The sequence below is a fragment of the Phalangium opilio genome, unplaced genomic scaffold, assembly GCF_054372755.1.
Source record: "Phalangium opilio isolate 3A_F unplaced genomic scaffold, DU_Popi_V2 ptg000662l_1, whole genome shotgun sequence".
NCBI lineage: Eukaryota > Metazoa > Arthropoda > Arachnida > Opiliones > Phalangiidae > Phalangium > Phalangium opilio.
This window is the reverse complement of record NW_028324246.1, coordinates 1,905,616-1,923,576: the sequence shown is the minus strand read 5'-3', so window position 1 is coordinate 1,923,576 and position 17,961 is coordinate 1,905,616. Positions and strand designations below refer to the sequence as shown.

General features: G+C 36.4%; 1 protein-coding gene across 1 annotated transcript; it reads left to right on the top strand.

The window, feature by feature from the left end:
- Positions 1 to 145: 145 nt before the first annotated feature.
- Positions 146 to 17,821, top strand: LOC149588334 (uncharacterized). The gene is made up of 8 exons (XM_089863123.1): positions 146 to 630; positions 7,290 to 7,436; positions 7,540 to 7,665; positions 7,805 to 7,886; positions 9,997 to 11,407; positions 11,700 to 11,813; positions 16,765 to 16,817; positions 17,275 to 17,821. Exons 1-8 carry the CDS (start codon positions 575 to 577, stop codon positions 17,341 to 17,343), a joined length of 2,058 nt encoding a protein of 685 aa, XP_089719249.1. The 5' UTR covers positions 146 to 574; the 3' UTR covers positions 17,344 to 17,821.
- The last annotated feature ends 140 nt before the right edge of the window (positions 17,822 to 17,961 follow it).

Here is a 17,961-nt window from a genome sequence, read left to right as displayed (position 1 = left end):
GAGCGGTTTGGCTGTAAGTTTTAGCCCATAGGGTATTTCCCGCTATTTCTTTCCCCCCGTTTCTCCCAGACTTTTGACGCCACGGCCTTGCCACCCGAGACCCTCGGTAGTACCGTAGTAGGTAGTAGTACTAGTTTCTCTTTGGAAAGCCGCGGGTATGGTGGTATCGTGACGTTGTGCTGTCGACTTTAAATCGTTTATTATAATATAAATAACCTAATGTCTGTTCAAAAGTAAGTTATTTAATAGTAATTAAACAGTTTTCTATCGGTTTAAAAGTTTTTAAGTCGCGTAAATACGTTTAAATAATTTAAACGCTACCGGAATAATAGACAAATGTGTCAACCAAGGCTTAAGTGATTGGCGGGATATTTAATTCGTGAACGTAACCCTTCAACCCGTGTCGCGCGCGCGTTCCCTGGATACCTTTAGGCCTAACGCGTTTATTACACTCGCTATGTTAGTAATTAATCCGTTAATTAAGTGATTAACTCAATTAATCGTGGTGGATATAATTTACGCAACATTGTCTACTGTTTGTGGAAGAAAAAAAATTAAAAAGAAGAATTGCCGAATGAAGTGGCGCAATAAACATCGAGGAAGTGTTAGTAGTAGCAGCTCCGATAATGGGTAAATATTTTATTTATTTATTTGCTTACTTAGTTTATTATTTAAGAACATACGTAAACTTATTTCGCTGCAAGGTCAAAATTAAACCACGCGTTCGTAAATAATTGTTCATTGTGACGGGGTGGCGATTCGTTAAGCCTAAAGGTTCAGGAGGTCAGTAGTTGTTTAGGCCTATTTCTTCCCCAGGTAAATAGGCCGTTTTTTCTGTTTTCTAATGTTTCTTTTGTTGAAATTCTTATCGGAAACGATTTTCTCTGGATGTTTTTGTTTCGCGTGACTGGGTTTGCCTATCATTAAATATCTAAGCTCTATTCATGCGCTTTAAATTGAAAATTCTTGTGGAAATCTTTAAAAAAAAATACAGAAAATGTTTACCCCCATTTTTTTACGCTTGAAATAAATTAATAAAAAAAGGTTCAAAATCATTTCCTTATTTATAATTAACATAACTAGCCATCTATAAATCAATTAGCTACGAGAATTTAAAAAGGGAAATTCTGTTAGGGTTAAGTATTTTACAGGAAATGTTTTTCCATTAAATTAAAGTTTAATTAGTGCCATAATGATATTGATCGAATTAGGCTCAAGAAAAATTAATTTTATTAAGAGTTTCCGGATGTGTTTCATTGATAAAAAGGGGTTTAAAAGTTTAATTATGGTTTATATCTCAAAATCTTTCATTGATATCCGTTTAAAAAAATCTAATCTTGAGGCGAAATGTTCTCACGCGAAAATATTTAAGTTTATATAAGATTTGATAATAATATTTCGAGGGGGCCTTCGTTTACGAGTGACGACCCCCTCGTAAAAACGCATTAACTCTCGGTGCTGGTACTTCCTGAAGAGATCTGTCTTTTTCAAAAGTTGCCGATAAATCTAGAAATATTGTAGAAATGATATAATAATTATTGGGGAGTCGAGTTCTGTCCCATTTTTAAACTAAAACCATAATGACTGTAATATATGCCAAACTTATTATATTCATAATGAGCCAAGATTTTAATTAACCTTATTTAATGAGATGGAGTTATTTGGCCACTTTTTTTGTTAGGGTTAGCATGGGATTATTTACACGACACTTTCTAACTCTGGTTCTATAAAAGATACGGGGATGTCCTTTGAGTGTGTTATAGTCGTATATCTCCCCTTTCCAATGATACTTATTTCTTGGGCTTACAACAATCAGGGATCGAGTAATTATGTATGTTCGTAAACGTCCTCTCCATAGGATTAACATGGAGTTATTTACATTACACCTTTTAGCTCCAATTATATAAGAGATACAAGGAAGTCCTTTAAGTATGTTATAGTCTAATTCTCCTCTTTCCAACGATGCCTAAATACTTGGGATTACAACAATAAGAGCCCGAGTAATTAAGTATAATATTCGTAAACGTCCTCTCCATAGGATAAACATAGAGTTATTTACACTACACCTTTTCACTCCGATTCTATAAGAGATACAGGGAAATCCTTTAAGAATGTTATAGTCTTATTTCCCCCCTTTTCAATGATTCTAAAAACTTTCGGGTGCGACAATCGAGGTCGAGTAATTAAGCGCCACTTCTACCCAATGATACTAAATATTTGCAGTTTGTTTAAACTGGCAATAGGTAAACTAAATAGGGTCAGTTACCAAGCTCGCTTAAGTATAAGTATAAGAAGTGCAGTTCATACTTTAGAATTCAATGTTATTATAAACACAAATAGGCCTTAAAGACAAAAGCAGGGTGGGGTGGCGACGTACTTTTGTTCAAATATAATTTTAAACGCGTGGATGAACAACACCACAGAATAAACGGTTCGCTAACTTTGAAATTTCAGAATTCTTAATTAGATGGGGAGGTTGGGTTTTTTTTCGGTGGAGAATTGTTATACGATATTATTTCAGTTTACGATGTAACTCGTCACTGTGGCGTAATTCTATCCAGGGGTATTGGGCGTATTTCCAACTTCGACCTAGCTGTCAAGTTAAAATAGGGGAATTTTCCAGGCAGAAACCATGAAAAGGCATATTTAGGGGTTTTTTAGACAGATGTTAGGTGTTACTTATTAACGGGATATATAATATAATGAGGGTTCGTATCATTTGATATTGAAATTAATGGGCGTTTTTTACGCTGTATAACGGGCACCCATTTTTAAAGGGATACCAGCGAATGATTCAAGTAAACCGTATAAAGGTTTTTCTCATAAGCTTATAAAATATGTTCCTTCCATAAGTATGACACTTCGTAATGTTAGAGACTTACAGCTCGAGCTAGTTCGAGAACGACGGAAGCGAGAATATGGTTTTGCAGGACTTCCATCTTCCTATTTAGTCTGTACTAAGCCTTTGACAGCGCCTCAATCTAAGCTCTAAGTAACCAGTGACAAACTTATGGAACATATCTTATGAACTTATGGTTTTTGAAGGACCCACTTGGGTTTGTTTTTGGTTTAGTTTTTTGAAATTTACGTAATTTTTAAATTTAAACAGATATTCTGAAAATATACATTTTATGCTATATTCACGCGGTTTTTAAATTAGCGGGCTTAATTAGAATTAGGCTAATCAACAAATGGAAACTGAAACCATTCAATAGATAGTGTGCAGATAAGTGCTGCACAGTCACTAGCGAGCGCAAATTGAACCGCTATGTACAACTAGTGTGGGAAATAACGCAGTTCATTAATTGCTTGGAGCAGTTTTTAATTCAAATTAATTGGAGGTTACTACTCCTTGTGACCAGTTTATTAATTGCAAATCTATAAGAAAACTAAGGGGTAACAGTTTATTAATTTGGACACTAGAGTGTCACTGTTCCTAAGGATTAGTTTAAAACCATCAATAGCATTATTATATACCCAAAATTTCCAAAAACTGTTAAAGAGGCATACGCTTGAATTCAAACGTCAACAATAGCTATGTTTAAAGTGATTTTAGGAATAAAGTTTCTTAAAACGATTTAACTAGAATTAAGCTAAATTAATGACGATTAATATAAATTAATATCAATTATATTTAATAATTTAAGAAAAACCTTTTAATTGCGTCTCGACTTGCTCGGAGAGGTTTATTTTAGTTTCTCAACTTGTTTTTATTTTTACACCGACCCAATCATAACAGTTTAATTTGAAATAAATTTGACCCAAAGAAGAGAGAAATTGGAGTACCTAGCAGTTTGTAGAATAATCAAACACTCGTCTTTTGAGTTGAAAAGAAAACAAAAAAAACCTCTTGGGTTTTAGTAGGGCAATGTTTTAAAAAAGAAATCAGGTTTAGGATGGGCTGTTTTAACAATAGTTTCACTAGAGAAATAAGACTTCTTCAAAACGCATCTGCCTGCCTGCTGCAACAAAAATTGGGTCTACGAGCCATTTAGACCGTAAAAAAATATATATATGTGTATGGATATTCTTACTCCCACGTTAAAATAAGAAATAAATTTAAGTGTTTTTCGGGTTCATTGTTACGTTAAGGAGTTATTTGTTTAAGGACCAAAATAAACCCTCCCTCAACTTTCATTTAGTTTTGCTTTTTAGTCAAGCGATAAAATTTATTCAATTGTGTGGTTGACAGAGTTCCTACCCAAGGTTCTTAAACCTCCAATATGTTGGAAAAACAGACTGAGATAGATTTCTTGAAAAGGGAAATTTCGGGGGGAAACAATTATCTTGAAATATCTGGGAAATTTCGGGGGAAAAACATAATTATCTTGAAATATCTGGGAAATTTCGGGAAAAACATAATTATCTTGAAATATCTGGGAAATTTCGGGGGAAAAACATAATTATCTTGAAATATCTGGGAAATTTCGGGAAAAACATAATTATCTTGAAATATCTGGCAAATTTCGGAGGGAAAAACATAATTATCTTGAAATATCTGGGAAATTTCGGGAAAAACATAATTATCTTGAAATATCTGGCAAATTTCGGAGGGAAAAACATAATTATCTTGAAATATCTGGAAAATTTCGGAGAGAAAAACATAATTATCTTGAAATATCTGGAAAATGTCGGAGGGAAAAACATAATTATCTTGAAATATCTGGAAAATTCCATGAAAAAAAAACAAAATTATCTTGAACTATCGGGAAAATTTGCGGAGAAAATTAAAATTATCTAATGTTTTGAGAAATTTCTGATTAAATCGTAGGTTATCTTGATTAAACATTAGATTAGTTTAATTAAATCTTCGAATACAAAGTAATCAATCTTTCCCCTACTCGCTCGGGATTCGGCTAACAAATCGCGAATGAATTATCATTCTTTTTTCCAAGAATATCGAATACACGCGGCAAACCCGCCACCCCACCCCCGGGCAGACTTTTTTTAGGACGGGTTATTAGCCGACATATTACCTAACTTGGATTCTTATATCTTTTTCACGTTCTGAATTACCATCAAACAGATTAGTTGGAGTGAAGTGTCGTTCGTAGTGGGCGTACTTTTTTTAAACGTGGGTGGTGGTTTCTTTCTGATACCAGCCATTGTGGGTTTGAAACATATTTCTTTTTATATTAAATACGTCCTTCACAAGGACTTTTTATAGCTGTGCGAAAAAAACCTCTCTCCGGGCAAAGCATACGCGTAAAAGTAACTTCAGTTGTTTTTTAGGGGGGGGGGGGGGGATCAATTTTGAGGTCTTTTAAAAACTGGTAAAACTACCTAGACAGGAAACTATCGGCCGAATTCTTTCTCTGTTTTGAAATAGGCAATTAAAATTCAGCCCTCAAAAACTAATTTAAAATTTATGCAAATGTTTTTGCCCTTTTGACGTAGTTGTACCAACGTATTGTCCGCGAAATGTTTAGTTTTCCCTAAATGGGCTATTGGAAATTCCTCCTCACTCTCTCAGCTAAACTTCAGTGCAGTGTTGTGAGTCTAGTTAGTCCTGTACTGATTCAAACTGAACTGCCAGCCTTTTTCACTGGTAATCTCTTGACTCATAAACACCTTGAAGGAGAGAGGGATGGAGTAGAAACCTCCTTACCTATAATCTTGAAGGAGATAAAGGGATGGAGTTGTAATCCCTATACCTATAACGTTGCCTATGTACCTCCACCTACTGCACCAAATTCCTCCCAGCATCCTCAGCGTTCAGGTAGGGTCGTACAGTACGGAATTGTCTTAAAATTCAAGCTATTTCTCATACTATTACAAAGGCGCTACGCGGCAGCACTTAACAATCGCCTACCGAAGGGTAGGGGCATGCGCGAGGTACGCTGGGAGGCTTTCATTACCGCTCCATCTTACCTCACCCTGTCTTGACTCTGCAACACAACTTTAATTTTACGGGTACTAAATTATTATCAAAGTATCTCGCCCCTCGTAACTTCAAATTCATTCACTTCTGATTAAGAAAAACACAAACTCATTTAAAACAGTTTTCACTAATTGACCCAAATAACTGTTTATTTTTAATTGACGGGTTTATAGTTATTTAGCATATTGGAAAATCCTTATATATTTCAAAAGAAAAAACCGGTTTTTCGACGCTGTTTTCCAACTATAGCTACTTTATTTTTAATCGATTTTAAATTTAATTTGACCTTTTAAGGGTTTAGAAAAAAAGAGAACGTCTTGTTCCACTTATTTGAAAGAAGAAAAAAATATTCAATAAAAATAATTATTGAAGGTGAAATCGGTTGAAACAATTTTATGGCACTTTTAAAAAGCTTGCCATCTGAATAATTAGAAAACTTTCTTATCTAACCTTTTCTATATTGTTTTACCAATGATAAGGTGATAATATTAACGGCAAAATTGCCTTATTATCAGTAGATTCTCGACTACTTTTTGCGCGATTCTTACGTATTTATAAACAGATTGCTTACCTGAAAGGTTGTTTTACAAGATTAGGCTTAGCGAAAAGTGGACTAAAATCCCAGTTTAGTTTAAATAGATGAGTATTTAACTCTCGTTTTTAAAAAATGGCCTATAATATGATGGGGCAAGTATTGTTTTTATTGATTTATACCTATATTTATTATTTAATTATGTTACAAGAAGTAGTTTAATTTTAGTTTGCTTATCGGTTCAAGTTTTATAAACAAGATAAGAAACCCCGCTAAAATGATTGAATTTTAAAAAAGTTAAAGTTCAAATTATACTTAGAGGATGTCGCTAGAGCCGCGTGCAATAATTTTTATTAGACCTTATGACGTCATTGGCTGTTGTATGTAGGTGGCCTCCAGCCTGTTGCTTGTCTCGTGCGTTCGCGAGTGTAGCGGTTTTCCCGCCGAGAAAAGTTTGTGTTTGTGCGGGTTAGGTTTCGATTTATCTTCGCGGTTTAATGAATCTAAATAATTTTAACCCTAATTATTAGTTTCATATTGTTTAACCTCCTTAAGAGTCGATATAAATGGTAAGAATTATCCCTTAATCTTAATCGCTAATCTTAAGACGGTAAGCCTAATCCTATCTCGTCGTATGGTTCCCCTTTTTCCGCCCCTTTGATTGGTTCATTGTTTTCCCCCCATTCTTTTTATGCGTGTTTATTAAGCCTTGGCTTAGAGAGTCCGTATCCGTATGCAAAAATCCAAACTCCCAAGTTAATCAACAGGTTTTTCGGGAATGTTTATGAATATTTATTAGAAATGTCGTCGACATTTTTAATTTGGTAGAGTGTTTGAAGTTGTTTTGAACTAGATTTATTTCTCTCCTCCATCTAGATCAGAGGATATTCGAAGATCCATTGAAGAATTAGACAAAGTTTTGGACGAATTTGACGATTTTTCGCCTAAAAACGCGACGAAAGTTAAGAAAAAGAATGGAATAAAAGCCAAGACTAAAGAAAAATGCGATAATCTCAGTATTAAGTAAGTTCCTAAGCTAATTTTGACTTGAAATTAAACCCTAATGATCATTTAAACTTGGAAGAAGTGAATCTAACTAAAGCAATGTCATTTTAATTTTTTGCAGCGCCAAATTAGATCCTGTCAGGCAGTCTTTAGACATCCTGGATACCGTTCTGGCCCAATTTGAAGACGAAATTAATGATACCAAAGATAGAAATGTTTCTTCCGATGATGAAGACAGTTTTGACGAGTAAGTTCAGTATAGATTTACTACTTTTTTAATATAAATATGGCTTCAGTTTTAATTGTTTTAAACTCAAAAATACAATAAAAAAGACAAAACAATCTTAAGAGAATTTCTTTCTGTTTTTTGTCTTTGCTTTTGCTAGGTCAACAGAGATAGGAGGCAATGATGCAGAAAGAGAGTCACAAGGATCAAATGATAACCTAGCTAGTCCAACATCCAAACAGGTTAGACCAATTTATTTATCATCTTAAGTTCATTAGTCTATGTTAATTATTTAAAGGGTTTCTCTGAAATGTCTTTGTTTTTTTTTTTGAAAATTTTGGTTTATGGTTGTTTAAATAAGTGTTTAGCAAATGAATTAAGGTTTAACCCCTCTAGGTCGAAAGGTTAATAAATGTTTCTTATATTTAATACTACTATACACAGTTTACAGACTAGGAGGATTCATACCATTTACACAAGGAGGCCTAGCTTTAGACTCTCCCAGTGAGTCAGGCCTCCTTGAATAAACAGCTGAAGCCTGACCTCCCTGTGTAAATGATATGAATCCTCCTAGTCTGTAATACTCTGTAAACTATCTATAGGGAGCTAACAACTGGCTAAGGGGAAGAGATGGTCTGACGTCACGCAGCAGCCCCCCCCCCTCTGGTTAGCATTTTTGCGCGTAGAATACTTTTTCCAACCATTACGGGGGGGGGGATGAAACTCCAGTAAGAGATAGAAGGGTGTGACGTTTCAGGGTCAGAACTGTTAGCTCCCTATAGAAGATATAAAATTGTAGGCATACCATATGTGAATGTAATGTATTTTGCCTGGAGTTTAACTTGAAACTATAGTCATAGATAAAGAATGCGCGTCAGGGAATTAGTTTTCACGCTATAGGATAGACAACTCCCTATATCCGATGACAGCTTATAGGGAGCTAACAACTGGCTAGGGGGAAGAGATAGCCTGACGTCACGCAGCCCCTCTCTGGTTGGCATTTTTGCGCGTAGAATACTGTTAGGGGGGATGAAACTCCAGTAAGAGATAGAAGGGTGTGACTTTTCAGGGTCAGAGCTGTTAGCTCCCTATTCTTATTACTCGATGCATACTCTGTTCCCGCTTCGGTTGTCAGCACGCGCAAAGCTAGGTTATAGATAACCGGTAAGGCGCTCCAACATAGATACGTAGTTTTGCGCGTGCTGACAACCGAAGTTGTAACAGAGTATATACAGAATAAACTGTCGTCGGAGCGATGCCTACGTTAATCAAGGCCTGTGCGCGGTAGTTTCGAAAGGGGGGGGCGACTTTTAAGAAACGCGACTTCTTATTTTCTCCCTATTTTACCGCGAAATTTCATTGATGGCTGGACCGAATATGAACGTTTCAAATTATTTAGGCCCAGCTAATAGCGTCTCTAGTGAGAGAATTTGGCAACTTAAATGGCCAAACGAAAAATAAAAATAGGCGCCGCGCACAGGCCTTGATTAACGTAGGCAACGGTCGGAGATAGGGAGTTGCCTATCCTGTAGCGTGAAAACAAAATTCGTCACGCGCATTCTTTATCCATGCTATAGCCCACTCGATCTCGCGCTCAGTGGCTGTTAACGAGCGAGAAATTCAAAAGAATACCAAAAATTAACGCGGAAGAGGTGTGTTGCAATGCATTTCTATTATACTGAAAAGGAATTAGACTTTTAGAGTGGATATTTTTTGAAATAAATGTTTATTTCCAATGGGCTTTTAAAGCGTGAGCGTGTGAGCGAGCGGGGCTACGTTTGAACCCACTGAGCTAGAGGGTGGAAAATAAGGATTTTTTTAAACTGGACACTAGACCACTGACCCCCCCCCCCCTGCGATTTAATTTTTAAACTGGCCTTATTTACCACGCTGCTAATGAGCTGATAGTTTTCAGACTAAGAGGATTCATACTATTAACACGAGGATGCCCGACCTTTGACTCCACCACGGAGTCTGACCTCCTTTTGTAAATGGTATGAATCCTCTTAGTCTGAAAACTACGCGTATTAAAGCAATGTTTAATTAACTCAATTAAATGATCAAAAGGTTAGTAATTATTTGTCAAATTTACATACCGCGTTGGGTAAATATAGTGTAGTAACGCTCCACACAATTTGCCTTTAGTTTAAACGCACTACAAGCGATTAACACGCTGCTATTAAATAAATTTTTTAAAGGGGACGCCAATTTAGCTAAAATATAGCTTCACATTCCCTTTAATTTTCCCCATTGTTCCTCAAAACCATAATTTGATGAACAAAGATAATAGAATTGTTTTTGTGGAATCTTTAAAAACGAAACAATGTCCTCGCGTCCCTCTCTATCTCTTAGGGCAAGAAAGTTTCCCCTCCACCTGTGCCAAAAAGAAGTCCAACGACTTGTCTCAGTTGTTCTTCGTCCTTCGAATGTCCCTCACCCGAAATCAACGAAAAAACTGCCTCCCAAAAAGAATTATTTTTCCCATCGGCAACAAATTGCCATCGCGATTCCCATCAATGTTCCTCGCGCAATTGCGACAAATTGAGGAGAAGTAGCAAAAAATTATCCAGTCGACCAGTTAGAAAAGGGTCCGTTCGACCTAAAATTAAAAATCTCGTCGATTCCGCCACTTCCCAAGATGATTTCTCCGATGAAGATGACGTTTTTCATCAATCTAATGAATTAATTAAGGATCCCGAGACTTCAAAGGTAGCGAAAGAAACGCGTGAAAACGTCGCGGAAATGATTCAATCATCCGCCAAAATGATCCGCGGAAATTCCAACGAAAACGTTGAGATTTCCAAGGAAAAGTTTGCTCTGGCCAAATACCTGATTAAAACGGGACAAATGCGAGGCTTGGACGAGGAACCGCCCACTTTTAAACCGCCTCCCATTCCTTTACCACCAAAAACGCGCATCAATAAGAATAAGACTGTCGATTTTTATAACAGTCTCGGCGGTAATGTCGCCAATTTTCAAGATAAAAACGGAAATGAATTGATTAAAGACGAAACTGGTACGAGTGAAAAAAAATTAGATAAATCCGTCCGAGAGTCGACCGCCGCGAATCACGTGACCTCCGTGAAAATTACGCAAAAACAACAGCAACAGCGGGAACAAACACAATTGCCATCGACAATTCATTCCAATAATAGCAATGTTTCTGTGATAACAATTCAGCCAAAAACTTTACCATCAGCCAGTAACGAAAGTGTTACCGTGACCAAACCGGCTTTACCGCCTAAAGAGAAGAATCAATTTGCGTCGACGCAACAGTCTTCGGCAACTTCGCAAATTGCCAAAGAAAAACCAGTAGTTGTTTCGCAACAACAACAGCAACAAGCGGCTCCCCGAGTCGCCCTTTCGACCTTTACCAGATCAACTTCGACAACCGATAACAACGTTGCCAATAATAATTGCAACAAATCGTCCAGTTTGGAGGACGTCTGTTCGCCAAATAGTCGAACGCAAAAGGCCGTCGTGGCCGCTGACCAATTAGGGATGACCAAAACCGGAAGTTTACCCTTGGAATTGAAAAAACCCAGTGGTCCCACCGGAGGAGCCGTTTTCTTTAATGTTTTTCAACCGGATGGGGAGAAAGTCGGAACTGACCATAATGAGGAGGAAACTGGTGCCAAAGATTTACCGGTGGCAAAGGACGAAGTCAAAGAGAAACGAGGTTGGAACAAGAAGAAAAAGAAATCAAAAGATTCCGGAAAATCATCTTCCAAGGATTCGGTTACATCCAATTCGAACGAATCAAGTAAATGCCAATTTATTTAACGTTAATTTTAATTTAGATTAAATTGGTTTTGTTAATATTAGTAAATGTCGCTTTATTTTATTTTTATTTTAATTTAGATTAGTTTTTGTTAATATTAAATTTAATTTAAAAGAAAATACCGCGGTTTGATGTTTAATTAAATTAGCAGATTTATTTTTTGGTTATTTAAGATGTTAGTGAGTGCATGACATGATAAATTAGAGTCATTAATAAAAGCGATTTTCCCGATTGGTCACGGCTAATTATTTCTTCGTCCGCGTGTTATTAACAGTTAAAGGAAACAGTTCAACGGAACAAAACGCACTCTTGGCCGAACTGACTGGCAAAATACAGACCAAGAAATCAGCGACGCCTAACGCCAGCTCTAGCGAAGATGACGATCAAAGTAAGACCCGCACCCACTTTTTTTTCGCCTTTTTACATACAGTATATGCTTGATTATTTAAATTCATGATTGCGGTAGACCCGAGTTCTAAGTGTCGTTGGATAGGGGACAGTTAGGCCTATTATACCCTTAAGGGATTTTCCTGGACGTTTTACGGAATTAAAGTTATGACGTGTCAAAGTTGAGGTTACCGTTGTAAAAATCACACGCTCTTATTTTATTGAAGAAGTGCAGCATCTCGCGCCCAAGTATTTAGTACCATCATAAGTTTATAAGATATGTTCCATAAGTATGACACTTACTGAGAGATAGTTTGAAAACGACAAGCGAGAATTGAAGTCCTACACTCGGTTTTGCAGGACTTCCATCTATACCTATTTAGTTTGTACTAAGCCTTTGACAGCTCCTCACCAGGCGTCGCTTTACGATAACGTTCCACCTAAGTCACTTCATTACAAGCTCCAGTTTGTAAGCAGTGACAAACTTATGTAACATATCTTATGAACTTATGGTACCATTGGATAGAGGACATTAAATTATATACAGTCCTTAAACTGGAAGTTTTGTGGTTTTAAGACAAAGTTAAGGTTACCTTCGTGAAAAAGTTCTGTCATCCGTGAAAATATAATAAATAATTAATGTACCAGATGGCGAGAGCTTCTCTAAGAAAACGGGAGCGTTTTATTTAATTTGGCGCCAAAAATTTTATTTCCCGCCAAACACTACGCCAATAATTTTTTTTTCTTTTTACGTCTTTGCAAAACTTAAAAATACATGTTTTACTAAACATAAAGTGATTGGAATGTCCTCCCCATGGTATGATATCTTAAGAATTTGGGGAAAGAGAGAGAGATAGAGATGCTTGAGTTGGACCAGAAACGTTAAGCCTATTTTTAGAACCTCCGAACGTTTAAATTATTTTTAAAATAGAAACGGGTAGTTTACACTATCGTTCTTCATTCCTCGGTTTCAAAGAGAGCTCCCCCAGTTCGTTAGGCTTAGCAGCGGGTGGAATCGGCGACAGGATGTTTAGGTAGTTTCTGTGGTTGGCGTTGGGATTGGTGACCCATTTTTATGGCAACAAAGTCAGCCACAGTTGGAAACAATCTCGATAAACTATCCGAGGGTGGCTTGGTTATTCGAGGGAAGCGAATATTCGGTTTACATTTGAAAATAGACAGTTTGGTAGATTAGTAATCGTGCTAGATACGATGTCCGAGGGAATAATCACTGTCCGACTCCCTGTACACAGATTACGTGTAGTCATTTTAGCACTGTCAAGGGCAGGACGTAATCACTTTAATACAGTCAAAGGTACAGCCGTGTACACCGATTACACTGAGTGAGCGGCCCCTCGACGATGTCAATGGCGTTGCCCGGGGGACAGTGCCCCCTTGCCCCCCCCCTTAATCTGGCCCTGTAGAAACTTAGTAGTTTATAGCAGTACCCTTTGAATGTAGCCTCGTATAGCTAACCCACCTGTATGTATATAAGATGAAATATAGTGGTAGTAAATATATATAGTCGCGGTCTTGTCAACTCTGGAATTTTAACACCCCCTGATTTTTAGTTCTTAGCAATCTTACACCTGCTTCGAATTGACTTCTTTTTGAAGGCAGTTTCAGTAGACACACGGTAGACTTAATTGTCATAAGTCTAGCTAAAATACAATCCCTTGAAAGGACTGTATAATTTTATCCTATTTCTGGCTTAAAGGCAGATTCTAACTTAAGGCAAAAATAGTCTTATGGTGTTGGTTATAACTTGATCTACGCAATGGCCATCTTTAATTAAGTGTAGACATTCAATAGGCGAAACTATAGGTCAAATTAGATATAGAATAGACTATTATTATTCGAAGAAAGTTCTGGTTTGACGGGCCATGTTTGGTTGGGGTAGGTTTTCGTTTTAAAAGGGGGTCAAACTCGACGAATTTGGCTTCTTACGAGGTGTTTGAATTAACAAAGAACTTCTATTTAGTTTTCCAAAATTGGGTCGACTTTGTCCGCGAAGTAAAGTTAAAAAAAAGTAAATTTGAATTTTATATTTAATTTAGGTTAAACTAAATTATTTCGTAATATTAATATTATACAAATAAATATTCGAAGCTTATGTGGGAATAAAAGTAAAAATCTTTTATTTATGGCTGTAGATAATTTGCATATTGTTATTGAGGCCTACAATAAAACGAAGATAACGAAGCGCGTCCTGACGTAGTCGCGGTATAATTAGTAACCGTAATTATTTTGTTAGCCATCTTTTTTTTGGGGGTAAACAGTCACTTGTGCTTATAGAAGTGTGTTTGTTTCTTTGTAAACCATTCTAACTGTCATCTAATTTTGTCAAATGATTAAAAGTCGACATACTTTTACTGGAATTCATCCAATTTCCTGTATAAATATATATATATTTCAGGACGGGCTCTCTCACACCCTCGCTATAGTTCAAATAAAAGTTCTGGGGTTGAATTGGTTATTTTTTCTTCAAACCTTAATTACTCGAGCTCTGATTGAGTTAGAACCAAGTTATTGGTACCGTTAGATTGAGGACAATTGGGTCTATGATACACACGAAGCGTTTGATAGAACCAAGTTATTGGTACCGTTAGATAGAGGACAATTGGGTCTATGATACACACGAAGCGTTTGACTCTAGCGTATAAATTACGATATAGTTTTGGCATCCGAAATTTGGTCTATATTGAGAAACAAACCCTGGTGGTCCCAGATCTTAGTGGGTTTTTTATTATTATTATTTTTTAAACTTTAATTACACAAGCTCTGGTTGATTTAGGACCAAGCATAAGTTCATAAGATATGTTCCTTCCATAAGTATGACGCTACCTATATTTCGTAATGCTAGAGGCTTACTGAGAGCTAGTTTGAGAACGACAAGCGAGAATTGAAGTACTACACTCGGTTAATTTTGCAGTTCATTATCCTACTTAGTCTGTGCTAAGCCTTTGACAGCGCCCCAGTTACCAGGCGTCGCTTTACGAGGATCTATGACGTTTCACCTACGTCACTTCATAGCTAGCTCTCAGTAACCAATGACAAACTGATGTAACATATCTTATAAACTTATGCACCAAGTAATAAGTTCGTTTTGGATAGAGGGTGATTGGGCCTACCATACCCTTCCCGCGAGGGGCTAATCACTGTCAAAGTCCCTGTACACCGATTACGGATTACTTGTAGTCATTTTACCACTGCCAAGGTCAGGGCTTTTAAAGATGACGCGTAATCAATATAGTACAGTCAAAGGTACAGCCGCGTACACCGATTAGACCGAGTGACCGGCCCCTCGCCTTCCCGTATCCATTGAAAAACTCATCATAAATCCGTAGGGTCAAAGGCTACACCTACTGTACTACGTTAAATAAGGTTTTTTATTATATATACATTTATATAAATAAAAGGCCACAATTAAATAATGAATAGCTAATTAGCATTCGACCAAAGAAGCAAACCAACATTTAGTTTGATAAGGTAGTAGGCGATACGCCTGGTTTGGCTTAGCAGCGTTTAATTTCTGCGCGGGAAGGAAGGTAGAGAGGAGGGCACGTGGCATTTGATACGCGTCATAGCTTGGATAAATGGAAATCGGTGAAGAATCGAATGGGAAAAAAAAAGTACACGCGCGTACGTAAAAGTGAACAACTATTATATCGACTTATTCTACCTTGAAATTTCTCTAAAGACCTCAGATTTTTATACGAGCTTCCGTATTTGATGTTGTCTGAAGTATATAAGTCGAACATAAGTTCATAGGATATGTTGGCCATAAGTTTGTCACTGGCTACAAACTTGAGCTTGTCATGAAGCGACGTAGGTCATAGATTCGAGGTAAAGCGACATACGCCTGGTGAGGGGCTGCATATCAAAGACTTAGTACAGACTAAATAGGAAGATGTACTCTTAAACCGACTCGAGTGTAGTCAATTCTCTTTTGTCTTTCTCGAACTAGCTCGAGTTGTAAGTCTCTAGCATTACGAATAGTATAGGTAATGTCATACTTATGGTCGATCTGGCATCGTTCTCAAAGCATCTCTCAGTGAATCTCTAGCATAGCATTACGAAGTATAGGTAGTGTCATACTTATGGAAGGAACGTATCTTATAAACTTATGGTCGAAGTATACAAGATTCTTCCATTCGAGAAACTGCCCCTTTCCCTCAAAATGACGGAGAATATTTTCAATATCGTTTTTTGTAAATCCTGAAGGGGATATAAACGGTTTATAATGGCTTTGCATGTACAAAAATTACGGTGTGGCACCAGAAAGGGGGGGGGGGAATTCAACTATATCAAGCCTCAAGGTCATGTTAATAGGGTGATGTAGACTTTCAGGGACTGTAATATATAAACGTATGGTATTATTTTATTTTTTCTGGTTTTTACTATCGGTAATAAATCAGAATATATTTATTAGAGTCATAAAAAAATAATTTACGATACTGGTAACATAATACCAAGTTCTTCTTGTAGCTTTAGTCCGACCCCCTGGAAACTAGTTTAGATCAGTTTAATTGGTTCGTTCCTTTTTGGTTACTGAACATAATATTTTATGGCGGGAAAACTTTGCAGGGGTCTTCATTAAAAATATAAACCAAATGTACACCCCATCGTTATCATTTCCGTGTAAGGGAATGTCTATAGACAGACAGACAGACGGTAGATATCAATGCATAAGGTTGTCCCATCTTAATCACAAATTATTAGAAAAATGTATATAGGCCTATTCTTTGAAATATTGCCAAAGTTTTTTAATTTCAAATTGCGGCTAACTGTGACATCCCCAAAGTATTTTTAACGCGCTAATTCTAGCCGGAAATTTAGGCTTAAACGTGAAGCCTAATTTTTTCTTCATATGTTAATAATAAAAGGTCTATTTTTAGTTAAGTCTTAATTCTTGTGTTTTAATTATTGTTCTTTTTTTTTTTAAATTCTAGCTCGAAATCAGAATACTGAGCAATTAGACAAAGTTGCTAATGCCAATTCTAAGGTAAATATATGTTATTCTTTTTAAGCCTAATTTTCAACTTAGACTTGGGGAAATTCCGCTTCTTTAAGTCAATTCTGGGGGTTTATTCGGGTAATTTGTCTGGCTTAATAGGACCTTGTTAAAAGAAACAGTTTATAGTCTAGACGATCTACTTTATTTCCCCGTTTGTATTAATCCGCTTCAACATACATACCGCTCGTATAGCGCGTGCAATTTGCGTGATCGAGTGGGCTGTGAAATAACCCACGTGATTAGGCTTTATTTGAAAAACAAATGGCGGATGTTATTTTGAAAGAAAAGGCTTAGCGATATTGCTTCAATCATTGCATTTCAGTTAAACTTGTTATCTGTGATTAGATTATTAGTCATTAAGCCTAACCTAGAGGAAGAAACGTTTTTAATTTTGACGTTTGAAGTTGAACTTGTTCCCTCTTTTGCAATTTTTATTTAATCATAGGACGATAAGGAAAAAGGAATTTGGAAAGGTTTTTGGAAAAAGAAACACTCGACTGCGCCGGAAACTTAAAAGTTTTGCTACATTTTATCGAGGTTTTATGAACTAACGATTGACGCGTATAAAAGCTCAATTTTTGAAGCATTTTGACCACTATTATTAAGCCTATTTTAGGCCTATATTCTATATATATAAGAGAAGGAAAAAAATCCCAAACTAATTTTGTATCTGTATACAATACATTAAGTTTAGTTCTTGGTAGCTATAACGAGACAAAAGCACTAGTCACTGACTGTTAATTATTCTTGATAATTAGGTTTTATAATTAACGATTTTCCCCTACTGACATATTTAAGAGGGGATTGCGTAATCGTTTCTAGCGATGTTTATTTTAAATATCTATTAGTGTTTTGTATTATATTTAGACCAGGACAGATAGACAGACATACCAGTTTTTAATTTGAAAGACTAACACTTGATTAGCCTTTTATTGACTGTGTAATTATGACATTAATTAAAGAAAAATGATCACTATTTTAATGAATTTAAAGGTGGCTTCGTTTTTGTGGGTTATTAGGCTTATGTGATTTTACAAATATATTTGCAAGTCCTTGCATCTTGAATCCAAGCTTGCATATCGTCAGAAGTAAGTAAGCCTTGGTTCAAAATTAGGCCTAACCATTCAATTTC